General features: G+C 40.5%; 1 protein-coding gene across 2 annotated transcripts in view; it reads left to right on the top strand.

Annotated features, from left to right (window-relative positions):
• Nucleotides 1-21,148, top strand: part of CNNM2 (cyclin and CBS domain divalent metal cation transport mediator 2) — a 198,655-nt gene that overhangs the window by 155,057 nt on the left and 22,450 nt on the right. For both annotated transcript variants that reach the window (XM_038408503.2, XM_038408502.2), the window contains exons 2-4: nucleotides 13,664-13,807; nucleotides 18,271-18,408; nucleotides 20,530-20,699. In XM_038408503.2, the coding sequence (XP_038264431.1) occupies nucleotides 13,664-13,807; nucleotides 18,271-18,408; nucleotides 20,530-20,699 (452 nt within the window). The remainder of the gene's footprint in view (nucleotides 1-13,663; nucleotides 13,808-18,270; nucleotides 18,409-20,529; nucleotides 20,700-21,148) is intronic.

The following is a 21,148-nucleotide window of genomic DNA, read 5'->3' as shown; positions in this document are numbered from 1 at the left end:
GGATGAGTCATTACACAAAGTAAAACTATTTCCCCATGTTATTTCTCCCCCCCCCACCCCACCCCCCACTGTTCCTCTGATATTCTTGTTAACTGCTAGAATTAGCCTACCTTGCTTGTCACCATGAAAGGATTTCCTCCTCCCCCCCCCCCCCCCCCCCCCCGCTGCTGGTGATGGCTTATCTTAAGTGATCACTCTCCTTACAGTGTGTATGATAAACCCATTGTTTCATGTTCTCTGTGTGTGTGTGTGTATATAAATCTCTCCTCTGCTTTTTCCACCAAATGCATCCGATGAAGTGAGCTGTAGCTCACGACAGCTTATGCTCTAATAAATTTGTTAGTCTCTAAGGTGCCACGGGTACTCCTTTTCTTTTTGCGAATACAGACTAACACGGCTGCTACTCTGAAACTCAGTCCTTGCTGTGGGTTAGAATTCCCTGAGGACCAATGCTGTGCATGTGCAGGAGTACAGGTTCACACACTCAGCAAAAGTGTCCCAATGTTTGTTTCTAAAAGAATAAATAAATTTGTTAGTCTCTAAGGTGCCACAAGTACTCCTTTTCTTTTTGCGAATACAGACTAACACGGCTGCTACTCTGAAAAATGTTTGTTTCTGTGAGCTTAGGCTTAAAGGTCTGATCCTGTTCCCACTTGTGTGAGTAAGCGCTGCTGTTCACGTCAGTGAATGGCAGCAGGATCAGGACCTTTTGAGAATCAAAGACTAATTAGGGGAACTGATCAGGCTTTTATATTAACTGGATAGTGTCCACCACCGTCCTCAAAGGTTCTGGACCCATATTGCTCATTGAAAGACGTACAACCCAGTAACTTCTAATAAACTTTATCATAACATTTAAAAATCCAGAAAATAAAATCAAGAAAACATATAATCAAAGCTAAGCTGTTATTCATACTAAACTAAACACAAATCAAGATCAAACCAATAAATTAGTCTCAACATGGGATTGGAATTCAATCATCATATGCATTAAATCATCAAATTAATATTAAAAATAATCAATCCTTATAAATAGTAAAGATGATTCTAAGAAGGTGGCTGTTGGATTATAATCCTTGATGAAAGAATTGTACAGAGTCAATCAAATCTGTGACTTTAAAGCTGGTTAAATATCTGAAACCAAATTATCTAATGTCTGAATCAGAACCTCAGAGCCAATTGTCAGGTTTCCGTTTTTAGAATCCAGTTATTATGTGGTGGCTCACTTCTGCCCAAAAGAAACCGATTTTATAACACAGACTTTAATGGAACACTTCCAATAAACAAACTCTTGACAGCTCCTTGTGACTTTTAAATAAAGGACAGAACACGCTTCAGTGAGTATCTTGAGACAATGTTTAGGGCTGTTAAAATATGGGAAACTTTTTTTTTCTGGCCCTGTCTCCGTATGGACTTTCTGGATGCTCTCTCATGTGCATGTGCACAGCCAAACTTCTCTTCCAAACCCTAAAAATACAAAGGCTGGGACATCTCCCAGCTACTAAAACAAGATGAAAAAAGGGGGAAAAAACCAACAATATTTAAGATAAAGGGGGATTTGCAAAATCTTCAGCTCTGGCCATCTTCTGGATATTCGGATAGGAGCTAGAACAGCAGTCAAGGAGTCAGGCGGTTGGACTGCAGTAATTCCTAGTGGGGCCTTCTTCAAATGCAGAGAGAGACTGGCCAAAGGCTAGAGGGGGCTGGTGGTTGATGCTTTGACTTCCTCTCTCCAGGGTGATCAGACATTGGGACTCTAGAAAATCAGTCTTCCTGAAAGATGAGGCATCTCAGTGTTACCCTTGATTCAGACGGTTTGTGAACTTTGCTTACTCAGTCCTTTATCTAAGGTCTTTGGACAAATCAGATGCACAGCCTACATTGGAGCCATGCAACATGGTGCAGTCAGGCTCGAATTAGGTCACTTATTAGCGAGTGTCAAGTTAGAAAAAGTCCCATTTTTAAATCAATAATTTTAAAATATTCAAAGTTTTCCATATCATAGAGATTGATATCTACAGACACTCTCCTCTCTTCTCCCCAAAAAATCTGTACACATGAGACCATTTGAGGAGGCTAACATGATCTTCTCTGGGTGAAAAGATCTTGAGATGATGTGTCATAGATTCATAGATACTAAGGTCAGAAGGGACCACTCTGATCATCTAGTCCGACCTCCTGCACAGCGCAGGCCACAGAATGTCACCCACCACTCCTATGAAAAACCTCACCCATGTCTGAGCTATTGAAGTCCTCAAATCATGGTTCAAAACTTCAAGGAGCAGAGAAGCCTCCCTCCAGTCAACCATGTTGGTGTCACCAGTTTACAGAAAGTTTGAAAAAACCCTAAAAGAAAACCAGTCATAACATTTCATTCATCAGTCATATGAAAAATAAGTTCAAATTTATGATTAATGTTGTCATTCTTCTCACCAATAAGACAACTTATAGTGATCTTTCTATTTTGGAACGGGGCTGTAAACAAACAGCTTATTTGGAATCATCTTAATGTGTTATTTTAAAACCTTTCTTGATAGGTTTTACAGTAACATTTTTCTGTCAGGATGAAATCGACTTAAGAAATAACATTTTTTAAAATGTATATAAGGTCTGTATTTCCATAGACAGTGGTGTTCTCAGACACTTAATTTGTGATGCATTTCTCAAACACTGTTTCTCAGGTGTTAGGACAGATACCCAGCTCTTCTGAAACTGCAGGCATTTATTCTCTGCTTCATACTAGTCACATCAGATCATTTGTGCATGTCTTCAGATAGTTTAAATGAGTTTTCCTTTCACATGCACAAATGTTTCAGTTCGCAGGGGGTTTCTAGTGATCATCCATGCTGTCCCAGTGTCTAGGAGCCATCAGCATGTTGATGAAGATTAACTTGGCTGAAACTGAAAGTTGGAGGTGATTTCTGGGGAGGCAAGGGAAGTACTGTTGAAAAACTTTTACAGTGTTCCCCTCAATCAAAATTCTCTACAATTGCCCGTCCTTCTGGACTCTTTGTTACTTTTAGATATCCAAATACCTATGGCTACTAAAACATCCCCTTCTGTCTATGGCCAACCAAAGGTGGTGCCCCATCCTCTCTCTCTGAAATGACCACAGTGATCCATGCTGCATTTGTGACATCTACATTTGATCACAGCAATTCATTTTACCTCCAGAAGAATTAAATTAACCCAGAAAAAGTTCTCGTAGAAGGGATTTTGTGTAGATACATTCCATAGTGCTCAGGAACTACAAAGTTGGGGTATTGTAAATATTTAGGTAGACTTCTAATGTATCTTCTGTCTAGTGTAAAGATAATTTTAAATGATCCTTCAATAGTAATCGCAACACTCTGCCATGCTTAATTGATATATATCATGTACATTTCTGTGTACATTACATCATACAAAGATAATATACATGTTGTCCTGGTACTGATCTCATGCTGATGTTCATTGGAAGTAGCTTCACTAACTTTAGCCATGTTTGTAACCAAACTGCACAATTATTGTAGCCTCTACTCTCATGTTGTTTAAACTTTTGTATTTAAAGTTTTTTTATGAAACCTTCTATTAAAGGATGTATTTGTCTCTTTAAAAAATTCAGTGGGTAGGGTTTTTTTTTGTTTTTTTTGTTTTTTTGTTTTTTACAGAATTAAACGTTCCCCTGCAGAGTCTGCAACTAAAATGATGCAGCCTTATTGGGAGTGCAGGAATATCGGACGATGTAGCTGATGGGATCTGTTTTCAATGTCAACCTAATTGCAAAACATGAACAACGTAAATGGCAAAAAGTCAATTAGATCATTAAAACTGAATGTTAATGATCTAAGATCTTAGGAACGCAAAAGCACTTATGTTAAAAGTCATTTTTATAAATGAATGTGCTTAATGGACAAAAAGTAAAGTGCAAGAGAAGATAATAAAAAGGAAATATACCAAACCCCCACTTCCCTTTCGTACCTCCACCACCCACTCTCCAGAGAGGCTGGCTGGCCTTTCTTTTGAGTTGATGCATTGCTTTCAGCACTATTTACATTCTTATATAAGCACCATGTCCTCAGTTAACCTCTTCCTAAAGTCTAAGCATGTTGCTGTTGCTGCCTCTAGTGCTTTACCTTTATAGGGATTTAAAATCCAGCGGCATTGTGGATGCTGGGATCTAGAAGCGCCCCAAGTTAAATTGTACTTACCCTAGGAAGTGGGCCAAGTAGGATTAAGTGTAGGTTATGCTGTGATTTTGGCTTTTAAATAGCCACAGAATGCTTGCTTTCTTCAGCTTGACATATGAGCTACCTCAGTATGTAGGCAATTAGAATTCTTCAGCATCACAGGCTTTGATTTTTGTTTCTCAGAAACATCTCCTGACCTTTTTGCTTTTATTTTTTCAAATTGGACTTAGCATGGTACCTTCACCAGAACTATGTGATAACAGGGGGGCTCGGTGGGAGGAGCCCAAAAGCAATGAAAAGCCTGAGGTGAGGGGGCTGCCACAAGCTCCAGAAATCAGCAATTACAGGGTACCAAAGAGGGGGTGTGGAGGAGCAGGTCACAGGGGCAAACCAGTGATAAAGAGGGGGACACTGAATGGGGAATCCTGGAGAATACCCACTGCTCTAAGGAGTCAGTGGATGCTTCCCAGAGGATCGTTGCCCGTGTGCAGGAATGGACAAGGATCCAGAAAAAGGCCCTGCTCTCAGAAAATTGTCTCCCTTCCTTCCTCCCTGATCCAGCTTCCTTGCCATGTCTCCCTTGAAAAGTGGCAGCCCTGGAGAATGAAATATTTTATTCAGAGAATACCTACCGCATCTTTGTATTAGCCTAGCAAAACCTAGTGTTTTGTGCTCCCTCTGCTGGTTACATCTCTGCTAGTTAATGGCTGCTACTGGTCCCACAGAGATGTTGACATCAGTGAGGACTGTCTTACGTAATAAACAAGGAAATAATAAAATTAGCATGGTGTTTTAAAAACTTCATTAGACACCAAGGGACAAATAAATTTTTATTTACTGACAAGTAGAGGGGGAAATCTGTATGGAAATGAAGTCTGTTTTAGGAGTCTCTTTAAAAAATCCACTTTACCATAGGAAATTGGGGCATGTAGGGTGGGGGAATCAGAACCGTCTAAATAATAATAATACTGTCTTAAATTGTCCTGGATGAACTATGACCAAGAATAACTTTAATGCTGTATGTTTGTTTGTCCTTAAATTTTATCTGAATTTTTTTCTTTTGAGTTAGCCAAAATACTGATAGGTCTCTCTCCCAGACTCAATATTTTCCCTTATTAAAATTGCAACCCCTTCTCTCTGCTTTAGTTTGCTTAATTCTTCTGAAGTATTTCCCTGGCATTTTAAATTCCTAACCTGTCTCTGTGTTGAAGCAGTCAGTGCTCTGATAACTTTACATGCCCCACAGAAAAGTGTCCCTCCCTTTCAGCAGTCTTGCCAAGTTGGCTCCTCACAGTTTGTGTAGAGTATTTTGCTTTTCAGGTAACATGCTCTTTGAGCCTTGTTCTGTGTTGTTTCCAATCTCATCATCTCTTACAGCATGATCCAGTGGATACATTCTCTAAGATATTGGGGACAACTTTGAGAGGCAGCTGTACAAGTTTACCAGATAGATGTCAGCTGTGCTGGCAAGTGCTGACTGTAACCCATTCAGTTGAGCAAGCTTTAAATCAACCAGGGCTACTAATCAGTCTTAGAATCACAGTCAGCCCAAGATCCATGATGAGTTAAAGGTGGCCCGACTGACCAGTGGCCAGCAGTGGTACATATGGGCCAAACAGAGGGTCATTTTTCATGCCGTGATGTCCTTAGTGTTCCCTGATTAATGTCTTCCATTTCTTGGCTTTGGACCTTCACTGACACTGTCCCCTATGTGTGGTAAGAGTCTTCTGATCTTGAGACTCCCAAGCGTTCCCTCTATTCTCTGGATCCCTCCTTAAGACTCCATTTCTGACAGCAGGGCTCGGTTCTGAATTACCTTTTCTCCTGTAGATTTTGCTGACTTGCACGTTACTTTGTGGGTGGGGCCATGGCACCTTTTTTTGACTGAGACATGCTTGCTAAGTTACCTTCTAAACTGCAGCAAGTGGCAGCTGCCTCTAACGATGTTCTTACTTCAAGGGCAACTGGCAGAATGCCTCCTCACCAGGGATACCAGCTTCATACAAAAGCAAATTGAATTGTAGGCTACAGCAGTTGAGTTCGAGTATGTGTGTGCACTGAATGAAAGAATATTAGAAGTTAAAGATGGAAAATACTTATTAGATCATCCATTGTATTCCATCTGCTTAGAGCCAATACAGGATTTTTTGATAGATACAGGATACTCTTTAATCTATGGCTTTGTCCAATCTAGTTCTAAAAGTCTCAGCAACTGAACTTTCACCACTTCCCCTGGGAAGCCATTACGCTACTAATACAACTCACTGTTGGGAAGTTTTTTCCTGAAACTCAGTTTAATTTTTCCCTGTCTTGGTGTTATCCCACTAGATCAGAAAGATCTGATTGTAGGAGTGGGAGGTTTAATACTAGGAAGTTATTGTAATACGGCATTTTGAATGTGAGGAAAAAGCTGATGTGTTTGTCTAATAAGTATTTGTACAGGATTTTGAAGCTGTAAAGCTGTATGTAATAAAATACTAAGAATCAGTATCTGCGTTGTGCTAGCAATCTGATTCTCAGTCATTTCTTTACATATTCTGGGTGATTTTACTGCGGATGTTAAAGGGTCACTGGCAACTAGTTTTCATTCCCAAATTTAGATTTTATAAAGTGTTTTTTGTTCTGGTTGGGGGAGGTAGGATTGGAGTGAGGGAAAGGGAAGCATCTATTGAACCTTTGAATTTGTTTAAATAAAAACCTTTTAATATTCTCGTGCAGTGTTTTGAATCCAAACAGAGTTTTGCTAGAACATGCAAACCAGATAGTGAAACAAAGAATAATTAGAAAGTGCAACAGATAGTTCTGTCTCCCTGTTCAAAGTGGGTGAAATGCAAAAGCAAACAACAAGGGTGTAGATTTCAAAAAGCAGAAGAGTGTTAATGCTCACCCACCATGTAGCAGAAAAGTAATGTAGGGAAAGCAGTTTAAATAATTCTTTCTTGGATGTAATTGAATACATAAGTAAAGATAAACAGGAATTATTTGGGGAAAATGCTATGACCTGTAACTAGATGGTCACAATGATCCCTTCTGGACATAAAGAAAAGGAGTACTTGTGGCACCTTAGAGACTAACAAATTTATTAGAGCATAAGCTTTCGTGAGCTACAGCTCACTTCATCGGATGCATAGAATCTGTGAACCAACATTTTAACTCACTTGAAGTTATACAACAAACCTTCAAACTGATTAAAGCAATTTTTATCCAGTGCACAATTAACCTGTGAAACTCACTGCCACAAGATATTACTGAAAGTTTAGGATTCAAACAAGAATTAAATCATCATATCTTAAAGATGCCAGGGAAGATTTTCAAAGGCACAAATACTTGTTAGCCGCCAAACTCCTGCTGAAAGTCAAGGAGAGTTTGGTGCCTGTCATTTATGCTTTAGAAAATCTTCCCCATTCATTTATACATCTTATCTGATGTAAAAGAGATCAAACCCTCAAGCTTTAAGACAATCATCAAGCACTTACGGCATAGGATTAGGAAGAAGCTTCCTGCATATAGTCATGCTATTATATAATTGTCTATTGATGGATTGCTTTCATTTGAAATACTTGATGGTTGGCTACTGTCTTGGCCAGTCTAGATTTGTTGGAGTGGTGTTCTGACTCAGTATAGCAAGTCTTATGTTGTCCCTTATTTTTTAATAATGCTGAATTAAAAGGCTTTAATAAAATGGCCAAACCAGATCTTCTGCTCTGTGGAACTTAAGTAAAGCACTTCTAGATGCAAAGTTAGCAAACCCTGCACTTCCAGAGATACAGGAGTTTCCATAACACAAGTTTATCCTTTGACAGCTCATACTCATTCTATCCCTTCCCAGTTAAAAGCGCCCAGAATGAAGTGTGAGTGTTCTTCTTTGTGGCTCAATTATTTCCTGACATCTGTCTTTTTTAAAGTTGTTTTATTTGTGGTGGTGTATAAATAGCAGCTGCCGCATAGTACTGTTGAACATTGTGGTGCTGCTGAGGTTAATAATGGCATTCTGCTGTTGCATTTAGTCACCTACAAAAGTGTAGTATGTCAATCCAGATCAGTATATCATCTTTGTGTATTGAAAACCTAACACACATTTATATTCCCAAACGTAAAATATGGAGATCCCAAATCAGAAATAGAATGGCCAGGTATGTTCTGTATTTCAAATATAATTTCTAACCCTGATCTCCCTTTCGTTCTTTTTGGAATACTTCCCTTTGAAAACTTCAAGGTATCCGCTCATATTTAACAAAGATTGTGTATAGAACATTCACTGACATACTGAGATTTCAGCTAGGGGCCTTCAGGATTTTAAAATACTTTTTATTATACTGAGGGCAAAAGTTATGACATAGAGCAAAATCCTAACTATGCTGGTATGCTACCTAGAGAGCAAAGTATTGAAAGTTCTTGAACAATAGAATTAAATTAGATTTGCTCTTAACAAAATTCTCTCTTAGAAGCTATTGTTACCCCTAAAGATAATTTGAATAATTAGAATCATAGAAATGTAGGGGAAGGAACTTTGTGAAGTCATCAAGTCCAGTCCAACTATGCTAAGGTAGGACCATACAAACATAGACCATCTGTGACCAGGGTTTGTCCATCTTGTTCTTAAAAACCTCCAGTGTTGGGGATTCCACAGCCTCACTTGGAAGCCTATTCCAAAGCTTAACTATACTTATAGTTAGAAGGCTTTTCCCAGTATCTAACCTAAATCTCCCTTGCTACAGATTTAAGCCCATTCCTTCTAGTCCTAATTATCAGTTAACACATTTTATCTTCAGAGTTCAGTACAAAGGTTGGCTCTTGGAGCAAGATTGTGAGTTGTACTGTTACCGCCATTTTATAGTGGAGAAACTGAGGCAGAGATATGAAACTACTTTTCTGAGACCACAGAGAGAGTCCGTAAAGCTGAGGTTAGAACTCAGGAGTTCCTGTCTCCCAGTAGCTGCTTAGATCACACCTCTCTCAAGCAGTCTGGGCCATTATGCAGTTCAGCAGCATTGACAGAATCAGCATCTCACCGGACTGACACTTAAAGTGGGCAGGTAAAAAGAGGCTGAAGTAGTAGATGCGTGGCTGCTATTTATCATGGCAAAAGGCACATTTGAGGTGTCTAAATGAGGTAAGAGAATACCATATATATTTGTTCTATATTTCTTTTTAAATTTTGTTCTGTACCTAAAATGCTAACCAATCATTATGGATTGTCTGTTTGGTTAGGTGTTTCTGTGAGTTACATCACTACTCAGCTGTTTGTTCCGTGTATATATTTTAGTTTTAGCTTCAAAAGATGCAGTGAAACCTGTTTTTAAATTATCACTAAAGGATTTGACCAAAAATTGGTTGCTTAATATATGTAATCTTTTAATAAAGGTGGAGCTTGGTTCTGCTTAATAAATCTGGAAGGTCTGTTAAAGGTGGCCTGCAAGGGAAGAAAAACCTGGTTTTGTGCCTTATAATGCATCTTTATGATGTATAAAGAAGGCCTGAAAGGCATGCGGTTTTCCTCTTAGCCTTTTTCCCCCTGCTAATTGCTGTCTAGGCTGAAAGACTGATGACTGGGGAACCCAGTGAAATGACAATACCACAGGAGTCGAGTGTGCAAGCTGGCCAGATGAGACGAGATGGGACTTTTATTCAAACTATTTTAAAAAATAAAATTATAAAAAATGTGGGGCAAGGGGTGTATATTTTATTAACATCTATTTTACTTCAATGACTGACTAACATTATCGATAAAGTGTGTATATCCTAGAGATTTATTCTCCACAACCCATCCCTTCAACAAAAGGATTGGCTCTCTCAATAACATGACCTGCCAAAAAGTCTTCCAGCAAAGCCAGAGAAGAGCAGTCTTGACATAAATTGATATTTGTGAGGTAACAAGCCAAAATATAAACCTGGAAAAAAAACAAAAAACCCTCTGACTTTCTTTCTGCATCATAAAGAAGTGAAAAAGGGCACAACCCCGTTTTAAAAAAAAATCCTTCATAGTTCATGTCATAAATATAAAGGGAAGGGTAAACACCTTTAAATCCCTCCTGGCCAGAGGAAAAACCCTTTTACCTGTAAAGGGTTAAGAAGTTAAGATAACCTCGCTGGCATCTGACCAAAATGACCAATGAGGAGACAAGATACTTTCAAAAGCTTGGATGGGGGGAACAGAGGGTTCTCTGTGTGTGTTGCTTTTGCCGGGACTAGAGCAGGAATGCAGATCAGAACTCCTGTAAAGGGCTAATAAGCAATCTAGTTAGATTGCGTTAGATTCTGTTTTGTTTAAATGGCTGATAAAATAAGTTGTGCTGAATGGAATGTATATTCCTGTTTTTGTATCTTTTTGTAACTTAAGGTTTTGCCTAGAGGGGATTCTCTGTGTTTTGAATCTGATTATCCTGTAAGGTATTTACCATCCTGATTTTACAGAGGTGATTCTTTTACTTTTTCTTCAATTAAAATTCTTCTTTTAAGAACCTGATTGCTTTTTCATTGTTCTTAAGATCCAAGGGTTTGGGTCTGTGTTCACCTATGCAAACTGGTGAGGATTTTTATCAAGCCTTCCCCAGGAAAAGGGGTGTAGGGTTTGGGAGGATTTTTTGGGGGGGAAAGATGTTTCCAAGCAGGCTCTTTCCCTGTTAAATATTTGTTAGACGCTTGGTGGTGGCAGCAATAAAGTCCAAGGGCAAAAGGTAAAATAGTTTGTACCTTGCGGAAGTTTTAACCTAAGCTGGTAAAAATAAGCTTAGGGGGTTTTTCTTGCAGATCCCCACATCTGTACCCTAGAGTTCAGCATGGGGAAGGAACCTTAAAGAAAGTTGCGTAAATACGGATGGTTGGTGGAATAGCTCACCTTCCAACATTAAGCATCTTCCACCAAAATAACAGGGATGCCACAAATACAAAGATGAAGTGGATTCTGTCATGGAGAATGTTCTACACTTTGAAATGTTTAGTGGAGGCAAATGGCTTGGCTGATGTGTCTCTAACACTGTGACCTCACATTTAGTAAATGATTCTTATTTTCTGTTTGAAATGTAAAATTAGATAAACCAATTCTGCCTTATTCTGAAAGGACAATAGATATGGAGTAAAAAACTGTGTTTATATAATCTAGAGCTGAAGCAATTCAATAGATTGTGAATTGTTTGGGAAAGGGACCTTGTTGTCCTCTGTCTTGTATAGAGCTGAGCATACTTTCTTCTGTTTATTAATATCTAGAACTATTATTCTGTTGTATTAACATCTAAATGACTGCATGCTCATTTCTATCCATTCTGGGATGTGATAGAAATCAACAGCTCATTGAAAAGAGTGGTGGTGCCTTCTAGTTTGAAAATAAATGTCTTGACTTCTGGAGCTTGCCTTGATGTTACCTCCAGATCTTCAGGCTAACATCAAGAGAGTTATTGCATGGACAGCATTGTATCTAGCTAATGTTATCTCAGTTGTGGGGAACAAAGCCCAGTAGCTTTAAATGGTGTCTACTGAGAAATTGAGAGAGGTTGAGAGATCGGTAAATCTCACTAGGGACACAAAGAAAGAAATGCTGGTAAAGAGAGATCAGTGAGACTTTCAGCTCACTAAGCATGTTGCTCTTTTAAATTGCAAATAATCATTCTAATAACTCACTCTTGAATAAGGTCCCTTCAAGATAAGACTCATTGGTTCTGTGGAGCTGGTATTTAAAGTATGTCCATCTGCATCTAAACGAGTAGCTCCAAGACAATCAGATTATGCAGTAGTTAGTTTGGTGAGAATATCGCCTAAGTGGAATGGAAACTTCATTTTGAGTCTAATATTAGACCTTGCTTTGGAAAATTCCTTTTAAATGATTACAAGCTGGGAATAGCAAAAGAATTTAACTTTCGACAGACAGCATTCACCAAGAATTGTTTTTAACTGCTTATGTTGGGTCCCTGGGAAAGCAGATGTGAAAATCTTACCGAAGTGAATTGACTTGACCTGATGCAATGTTTATATCAGTCGTTGATAAGTTTTCCTCTCTGGTCTAATTTGTTCAAGATATTTTCATTCTTTGAGCATGAGTGAGCCTGGGTTGGAATAGTTTGAATGCCTGTTAGTCTAATAATCCAAATCTTCATGCATCCAGACATTATTGCCTATAAAGGGGTCTGAGCAAAGGAAACAAAAGTTGGACTATTTTGGTTATGTTCCATGGATCTCAGAGTGGGTGGCTTAGATGCCATGCTGGAGACCAACAAAGGAGATGCAACATAATATTGCCCAGTTCATAATAGACTACATACTTTGAGACCACTATACCTGTGCTTCAGCATGTAGATCTGGTCTGGTTGGTTGGTTGTGTCTTGGCAAACTCTTTGATCCTAGAGACTGAGGCATTTTTCTACATAACTTTACTGTTAAGTGAGTTTCAATGATGGCTATAGAAATTGGCTATCAAATGTGTTTCTTTCATTCTTTGTCCATGGCATTATCATGTTCTATGAAACAAAATGATACAGTAGGTGGCAAAGAAGATTTTAAGAATTGTTAGTGCACTGTGAAATAAGCACAGCCACTGATGACATCGGAGGGAGCTTCATTGCTACTAGCATGTCAAGTTTCAGCTTTACTGTAATTTGATGAACTTTTACGTCAACCTGAATTCTTTTTAATTTCAAAATACTCTGTTTTCTGAAAAGAACTCCCTTTTAAATAGTATCCCTTACATCTTAAAAAAAATTATAATGTTATAGGCTTGTCTACTTGCTTGCCAATCTCTTGTTTGGTGGTGGGGGGAGAAGAAGGCAGAGACAGACCACCGCCACCAAACACAATTGGACCTACCTCTTCTCCCCCACATCTGTGCACACACCTGCCTGCTGCTACTTCAGTTTCAGCTTTGTTGCTGATATTACAGAGTGTGAGGAAATGCATGCATGGGAGCTCTGTGCAAAGCAGTGCAGGGGTGTGATGTCCTGGTGCTGGTGTACAAGACAGGAAGTGAAGCTGACCATCAACAAAACAGTGAAATGGACTTAACACCAAGTGCTGACAAATGCATAGGGTAAACAAACTGGGAGGATTCAGAGTAGCAGCCGTGTTAGTCTGTATTCACAAAAAGAAAATGAGTACTTGTGGCACCTTAGAGACTAACAAATTTATTTGAGCATAAGCTTTCGTGAGCTACAGCTCACTTCATGAAAACTTATGCTCAAATTAAATTTGTTAGTCTCTAAGGTGCCACAAGTACTCCTTTTCTTTTTGCGAAACTGGGAGGAATGTTCAATATGTCTAACTGTTCAGCTCTGGTAATCTTAGAGGCAATTTGTGACAGCAATAGGAACGGCATTTTCATAATGGAAATCTGATGTATTTTTTCTTCTAGCAGAGAGTATCCCTTTAAGCATCTACTGGACTATGTTGCTCTGTTCTAGAATGTGTGAAACACTGTTTCTTATGAGTGTCTATTTTTATCCTTTGCTCATAATTCCATTTCTAATCTCTGAGTCTAAAGTCATAATTGTTAATCTGTCTCCCTGCAGGCAAATCTCATCTGGCAATAGTACAGCGAGTCAACAATGAAGGGGAAGGGGACCCTTTTTATGAAGTCCTGGGAATTGTCACGTTAGAAGATGTGATTGAGGAAATCATCAAGTCTGAGATTCTAGATGAAACTGATTTGTACAGTGAGTAGAAGTATTTTGTGCTTTTTCTTTAAACATCAAAGACTTCTTCCAATCTCTGTTCTCGGTCTAGCTAATTTGTTTTGGGAGAGGTGATGACATATTACTTAAGATCTAGAAACTCAAATTTTCACACAAATCCACATGCTGGCTGACATCATTTTCATTTCTGCAATATGGCCCCCTCTGTGCATGACCCTCTAGCTGAGACAGGACAGTTTTTTTTGTGGAACCCTTCAATCCCAACGGTTTATGTGAACAAAACTTCAGTTTTCTTCAGTTATCGTTTCCCCACCTCAAACAATCCTATTCTGTGTCCTTATTGCGCCTGTCGAGATCTCTATGTTTCTGCTTGATTAATATCCACATCACTCTTGGGAGCTCTCAGTACCACTCCCATTCTTTCGTAGAGGAAAGTTGGATGATTTCTCTTTAGAGTTGGTCACTGCCAGTGAATTGGTAGGGACACAGTAGTGATGAGGTACTTTCCTTCAGAGCACTGTGATTACTCAGCCCCTAATTATTTCTCTCTGCACCACTTAAAACAATTCCTTTCCCTCCTTAATGTTAATATATTTTGAGAAGAAGGAAGGTGTCATGGTTAGAGCCCTAGACTGAGACCCCGGAAATCTGGGGTCCCTTCCCAGCTCCGTCAGACTTCCTGTCTCACTGTGGGCCAGTTATCTAATCTCTCCCTCTGCCCATTTTCCACATGTACAACTGGGTTACAAATACAGTACTTCTTTTCTCCCGTCCTTTATCTGTCTTAACTCTTCTTTAAGTTGGTTGGTGGCAGGCACTGTCTCTTACTGTGTGTTTGTGTAGGGCTTAGCACATTGGGGCCCATAAGCAGCATCGCAATACAAATAATTATTTGAAATACCCCTATGCTATTCAGATATCCTTTGGTTCACAGTTCTTTTCCTCTTCTGTAAATATTAAGTGAATCTTTCCTAAGTCCATCTCTTCAGCTTCCTAATAGTATGTTATTCTCTGAACCACTTTCAGTTTGTCAGTATCTTACCAGTATTCAGGTGCCCAGAAGTTCCTGTATGGCAGTCCTTTAAGACATAATAGTCTTACCTTAAGTGTGTTTTATAAGGTGGCAGTATGGCCTAGTGGATAGAGCTTTGGACTGGGACTCAGGAGACCTGGGTTCTATTCCTGGCTCTTGCCTCCTGAGTGGCCTTGTGCAAGTCATGCATGCCCCCTGCTTTGTGCCTCGGTTTCTCCATCCTGTAAAATGGGGATAATATTACTGATCTCCTTTGTAAGTGCTTTGAGACCTACTGGTGAAAAGAACCAATATAAGAGCAGTGTTATAATACATGTAGAATTCTGTCACCATCTATGTGATGGAACTCTCATTACTATCAACTCTTCTAATTGTCCATTCAATGGGATTGTGGCTTACTGCTTTACAGTAGGATCTTATGATTTCATTTACCCTGCAAAAACATCCTCCCTTTGGATGTTTCATACCTGCCTCTTTGACGATAGTGGGGTGCTCCCAGAGGTAGAAGGTACTGTTTATGCTTTTTGGTATAACTCTTTTGCTTTTTTATAAAGAGAAATAATTTGTATTATTCTATATTTTATACCGAAAATAAAAAGGGGTTGACTGTATTAATGCTATGAAAGGGGCCAGAAAATTAGGCCCTGTATTTCATGGTCTTTGTAGGCTGATAAAATAGATCTGGTGAACATAAGTCCATGTGAAATTTTTCTTCCTTGAAAAGTTTAACGTAAGTTTATGCAGTATAATACAAATAGTAGAGAACTCTCCTGGAAGATGCTGTGGCCATCCAAAACCATCTGCTGTAAATTAATACAAAGCATCCAGGGGACCTGTTGGTTCATTATGAAGCACTAGAATCCATTCCACCAGTATTTTGTATTTATATTATTTAGTATTCACTCCATATCAGTGTAGTGATGGAAAGTACAAGTGGTTTGTGCATGGTATATGAACTGTGAGTAGGAGGTAAAGCCTATACATTTTGTGGGGTTTAATGTTAATGTTGTCTTAACTGCTGGTTTCCTTAATGTTTAGTGATTATGTTGTAACGGGGTGGAAATTAACTCTTATGCAACCTGAACTCTAGTCAAGTTTCTTGTATGGGAAACATCACTCTGTGTGTGTAGTTTTGTAGACAAGACTCATGGCACTGCCTACAATTAAGGTTACCTGATGCTTCCCATCATCCATCTGGTTTCACTTACTTATAACTGGGCTGAAATTTTCCTTGCTGGGTCTCTGCGTCAGGCTCACATTTTTTCAGTCAACATGGCTCAGCTATTTCCAAGAACCAGACTAAGCAAAAATTCATTTTGCCCATATTAAAAATTTCTAGCAACTTCTTGTTTGAAACACTCATGCTTTGGAACAGGGACATGAAATTTGCCAGTAGGGGTGGGCTTTGTGTCAGGGATGGGCTTTTTGCCATTCCCATGAAAATCTGTCCAAATTTGGCTAAGTTGTAAGCCTTTGAAAAATTGCAGTTTGCATATGCTCAGTAGACTCCCAAAGATTCTATCTGCTTTGGTCATGCTTCAGCCTGGGGCATTTGCACCTGAATTGAGAGCAGGGGGTCTGTCTTTGCTGTGCTGTCAGTGAGGCCTGGTAGTGTGGAGGAGCCTGTGCAGTGTTGAGAAGGAAACATCTGATTCAAATGCTCAGGGAAGAAGAGGTAGAGGGAGGGAGGAGAAAGTAGAATGGAAAAAGGAGCCACTGGGGGAGAAGGAACTGATAGCAGGTCTACACTACAGCCGGGATCGACGCTCTGAGATTGATCCACCGGCGGTTGATTTAGAGAGTCTAGTGAACACCCGCCAAATCGACAGCAGATGGCTCTCCAGTCAACCCCTGTACTCTACCCGCAACGAGAAGAGTAAGGTAAGTCGATGGGAGAGTTTCTCCCGTCGACCCCCTGTGGTTTAGACCCTGCGGTAACTCAGCCTAAGGTACGTCGACTCCAGCTACGTTATTCACGTAGGTGGAGTTGCGTAGCGTAGGTCGACTTACCGCGGTAGTGTAGACATAGCCTGAGACTGGGGTGTAGACATAGCCAGGAGGTTAGGGGGAAAGGGAGAGTGGCTCTGGGAGCATGCCGGGGAAGGCCAGGAAATGACTAGGCAAGGGGACAGGAGCTGGGAGGAAATGAGGTGGGGGTTCTTGGAACCAGTAGGTTGGCAGAGATTGGGACTGAGAACCAATGGGGTTTGGGGGAGAGAAAGATCTGGCGAAGAGCCGAGGTATAGGGGGAGAACTGGCATTGGCTGGGCAAAGAGTGGGATAAGGAGACAGGAGAGGGAGATTGGGTCTGGGAGCAGTTGGGACCAGCAGTTTGAGAGGGGGTTAAGACTGGAGGCCAGGGCAAGGGGAAGAGACAAATCAGATAAGGAGCTTGGAAGGGAAGAACCCGAGGAGACTGAGACTGAGATGAGAAGCCCAAGAATTGATGTGATTATGTAACGAAAAACTGTATCATAATACATATGGACAAGGAGGCCAAATGAAATTTGCACAGATAGGAAATACTAGAATTAAGACTAACTTTTTTGAGTGCTTGACTTCACAACCTTTTAATATAGCATGTGTGAAATATTTTATAATACATAGAAAATAGATATAATGATCTGTACCATTGGGGGATAGCATACCATGGTGGTTCTTTAATGCTTATCAGTTGCATTAAATAGCTCAGTCTGCAGTTAAATAACCTGAGTATTTGCAAGGTATTCCTATAATGTGCATAGAAGAACGAAAGTGACTGCTACAGATACTGAAATGATTTCTCTGTTTATCATTAGTAAAACTGTTGAGAACAAGACTTTCCACTAGGTCTAACAATACAGGCCATGGTCCTCCAATCCAAATTTCACAGGCAGACTCCTTCATCCCACTGAAATCGGTGAGATTCTGGGCAGCTGCCTGAGGCCACACCCTGTGGAGCAAATGCAAGATTAATTCTGTAGTATAATTAAAGCTTTATCACTCATATAATTGGCTTTGAGTATATTGTAGGGCAGTCTCTCTGTCCTGTTTGTTATTCTAGATGGCTGTTGCAGTTTGGATTGTCTTGGGGCTTGTCTTCACTTACCAGGGGATTGACGCACGGTGATCGATGCATCAACGGTCAATTTAGTGGGTCTGGTGAAGACCCACTAAATCAACCACAGATTGCTCTCCCATCAACTCCTGTACTCCACCAGATCAAGAGGAGTAAGGGGAGTCGACGGGAGAGCGTCTCCCATCGTCATTGCATAGTGTGGACCCCGCAGTAAGTAGATCTAAGCTACATCGACTTGAAGTATGCTATTTGCGTAACTCAAATTGCATAGCTTAGATCAACTTTTCCCTGTAGTGTAGACAAGGCCTCAGATAACTACATTCAGTCCAGTTCATATTGGATCCTGTTCTAACAGATTTTGCTTCCTTCCTTTTCCCACCCTCCCTTCCCCAGCTGATAACAAGACGAAAAAGAAAGTAGCACATCGGGACAGGAAGCAGGACTTCTCTGCCTTCAAACAGACAGACAGTGAGATGAAGGTTAAAATATCACCACAGCTCCTCCTGGCAATGCACCGTTTCCTGGCAACAGGCAAGTAAGGCTTATTGCAGCTTGCAATCACACAAGTGCCAGAGAGATAGATTGTCATTAGAGGCTGGCGAGGCCGGTGGGCAGTACTGGCAGGGAGGGAGGCTGGACGACGGGGTGACAAATAATGCCACTTTTGTGTATTTTGTGTTTTCTTTTTAAATTCTCTCCTCTCCTGTGTTCAGTGTCGGCATGAACCCTCTGAGACATTTACCAGGGGTGGACCAGTAACTTTAAATTGGTCTGAAAGGTAAGGTTGAATGCAAGTGCCACACTGCATGTGTAGAGTCAGTCAGGTTAATGACTAGCAAGTACACCCCACTAGGGAGAGTTCAGGGAACAAACTAATGAGGACTCTGTGCCAACTGGCCAGTTCAATGGACTGCTGACTATAATTCCCCTTTGGTGGCTCATCTGGGAAGAGATCCTGGACTTCAGGGGAAAGTGTAACTTGTTCCATGAAGCTTTGACTCCAAATGAAAATCTTTCTTTGCAAATTGAACAGGTTGTGGAATTGTATTTTTAAAATTGATTTCTTTTTGGCCTCTGGAGCATGAATTGGTGGCTTCAGTCCAGTTTTTAGTGAGCAGATGTCTGCATTCCCAAATCACCATGATGGTTGATCCCCCTCTGGGCAGTCTTTGCAGAGAGCCCGTGGATTGCGTAGGCTACAGCGACTGGATTTTCTTTTCATCATAGAGTTGGTCTCTCTGCATCAGAGATAAGACCCATTTGCAGCAGCGTGTGTGAACTTGACCTGCTATTGCTCATGCTCTACCTGTTTGGTGTGTAGGCAGTGGCTTTCCATGTGCAGGCCTTTCAGTCAGCACCTTTCACCATTGCTGCTTCCAGTGAAAGAAAACAGTTCAACAGGAAGACGCGGCTTTAATAACAAATAATACTTTGTTCATTTATGTGCACGAAGTTCGATGGAAGTTCCCAAACACCGTCTTGACAGATTTTTATTGACTTAATTTGGTGGTGCTGTTTCTGTGCTTGTTTAGGAAATGTAAAATGATTTTATAATTTGAATCTAAGTCTGGCTGTGGAAGCAATGCTATTTATGTCAGATATTACAGTTTGGTTGGACTGTTCTAAATGCAGACCAGGATCTGCAGACAGTCCTGTATCTCCAAAGTCCTGATCTGAAACCAGCGTTAGCAAGTATTGGTAATTTGCATGTCTACTTCTTGAGTGTCCCTGGCCTAATCCATCCCACCAAAAGCTGGGCTTTTTTCGCTTCAAATAGCTCTCCTTCGGAAGGTTGAACAGTAAGAGCAAGAGATTATAAGGTGTGTTCTGTGTGCTATGCATTAATCCCACTGGTGTGAATTTGCCTGCACTCTGCCTCTCACTTTGAGCTGCTGTCCCCATGTGGGCTGTGGCACCTTTCCTTTATTTCTTCTTTGGGTTTACGCAGTGGGCCTATATATAGTTATTTTCTAGGTCTATGAACAATCAGAGACCTTTAGAAACAAATGCAATAAATAATGAATCCACGTTAACATCATTTCAAAACCAAACTGAAAGGTCCTCGGGACCCCAATTGTAAACCCCTTCCCTTCACAGTCCATGAGCAAACCCAAACAACTATGACTTTCTGAGCTCTCAGCTGGGCAAATTCCTCTTCCTTTTCCCTTCATGTTGGGGAGATCATTCTCAGTTATCTGAAATGTATGTTATTAACTCAAGGAGGGCAAATACATTTGTAATATCTGGGAACTGCAGTAGGTCTTGTTTTCCCGTGAAACTCTGCCACAGGGTACGTATACACAGGGATAAAAACCTGTGGCTGGCCCAGGTCAGCTGACTTGGGCTCAGGCTTCAGGCTGGAAAATTGCTGTGTAGATGTTTGGGCTCGGGCTGAGGGTGGCCCATTCCAGAGCCCAAGTGTCCACACAGCAATTTTTAGCCCCAAAGCCTGATCCAAGTCAGCTGACCTGGGTCAGCTGCAGTCGTGCCATGGATCTATTATCCCTGTGTAGACGTACCCTAAGAGGCTCAAAAGACAGGAAAACTCCAATTCTGTAACATATGCCTCTACTTCCATGTTTCTTAACAACTAATGCCAATTCATCCCCTTGCACGTAAGGTATAATGCCAAGTTATGTCTTGTGTTTCTAGAAGTAGAAGCATTTGGCCCATCCCAGATGTCAGAGAAGATCCTCTTAAGGCTGTTAAAACATCCCAATGTCATCCAGGAGCTGAAATATGATGAGAAGAACAAGAAAGCCCCAGAATACTACCTCTACCAGAGAAACAAGCCTGTTGACTACTTCGTTCTCGTTTTACAGGTCAGGCACACGACTAGATATATGTGTATCATGATATCTGTCTCCTTACTCCTTCCTCTTCATATCTAAACTTAAATCGTTATGTTAGTCTTCTTCTTAAGGTATGGAGCCAGGCCGCCAGGCCTCTCTTCCTGACTCTCTTGCTAAGTTGCTAACCTTGAGCAACTCATTCAATTGCTCCGAGCCTCAATTTTAACCTTCTGTACAGTGTGGATAATAGGCTCCTACATCTCAAAAAGGATCATCTGTTGAAAATTGCAACAGAAATGCAGCCAGTATTATTTGGGCAGGCAGCGAAGAAGAATTTTGTGTCCAGTTGAAACAGATGGGAAAACATTGGTAGGCAAAATGTAATGACTGGAATTGACATTTGGCCAGGACACTCTAGCTAATGCATTTTTTTCCTTGCAAGAAGTGCCGGGGATGTTTGATAGCTGATCAAAAACTCA

This window comes from Dermochelys coriacea, chromosome 7, assembly GCF_009764565.3.
Source record: "Dermochelys coriacea isolate rDerCor1 chromosome 7, rDerCor1.pri.v4, whole genome shotgun sequence".
Classification (NCBI taxonomy): Eukaryota; Metazoa; Chordata; order Testudines; family Dermochelyidae; genus Dermochelys; species Dermochelys coriacea.
The sequence above is the reverse complement of the archived record's forward strand: the minus strand, read 5'-3'. Positions and strand labels throughout refer to the sequence as shown.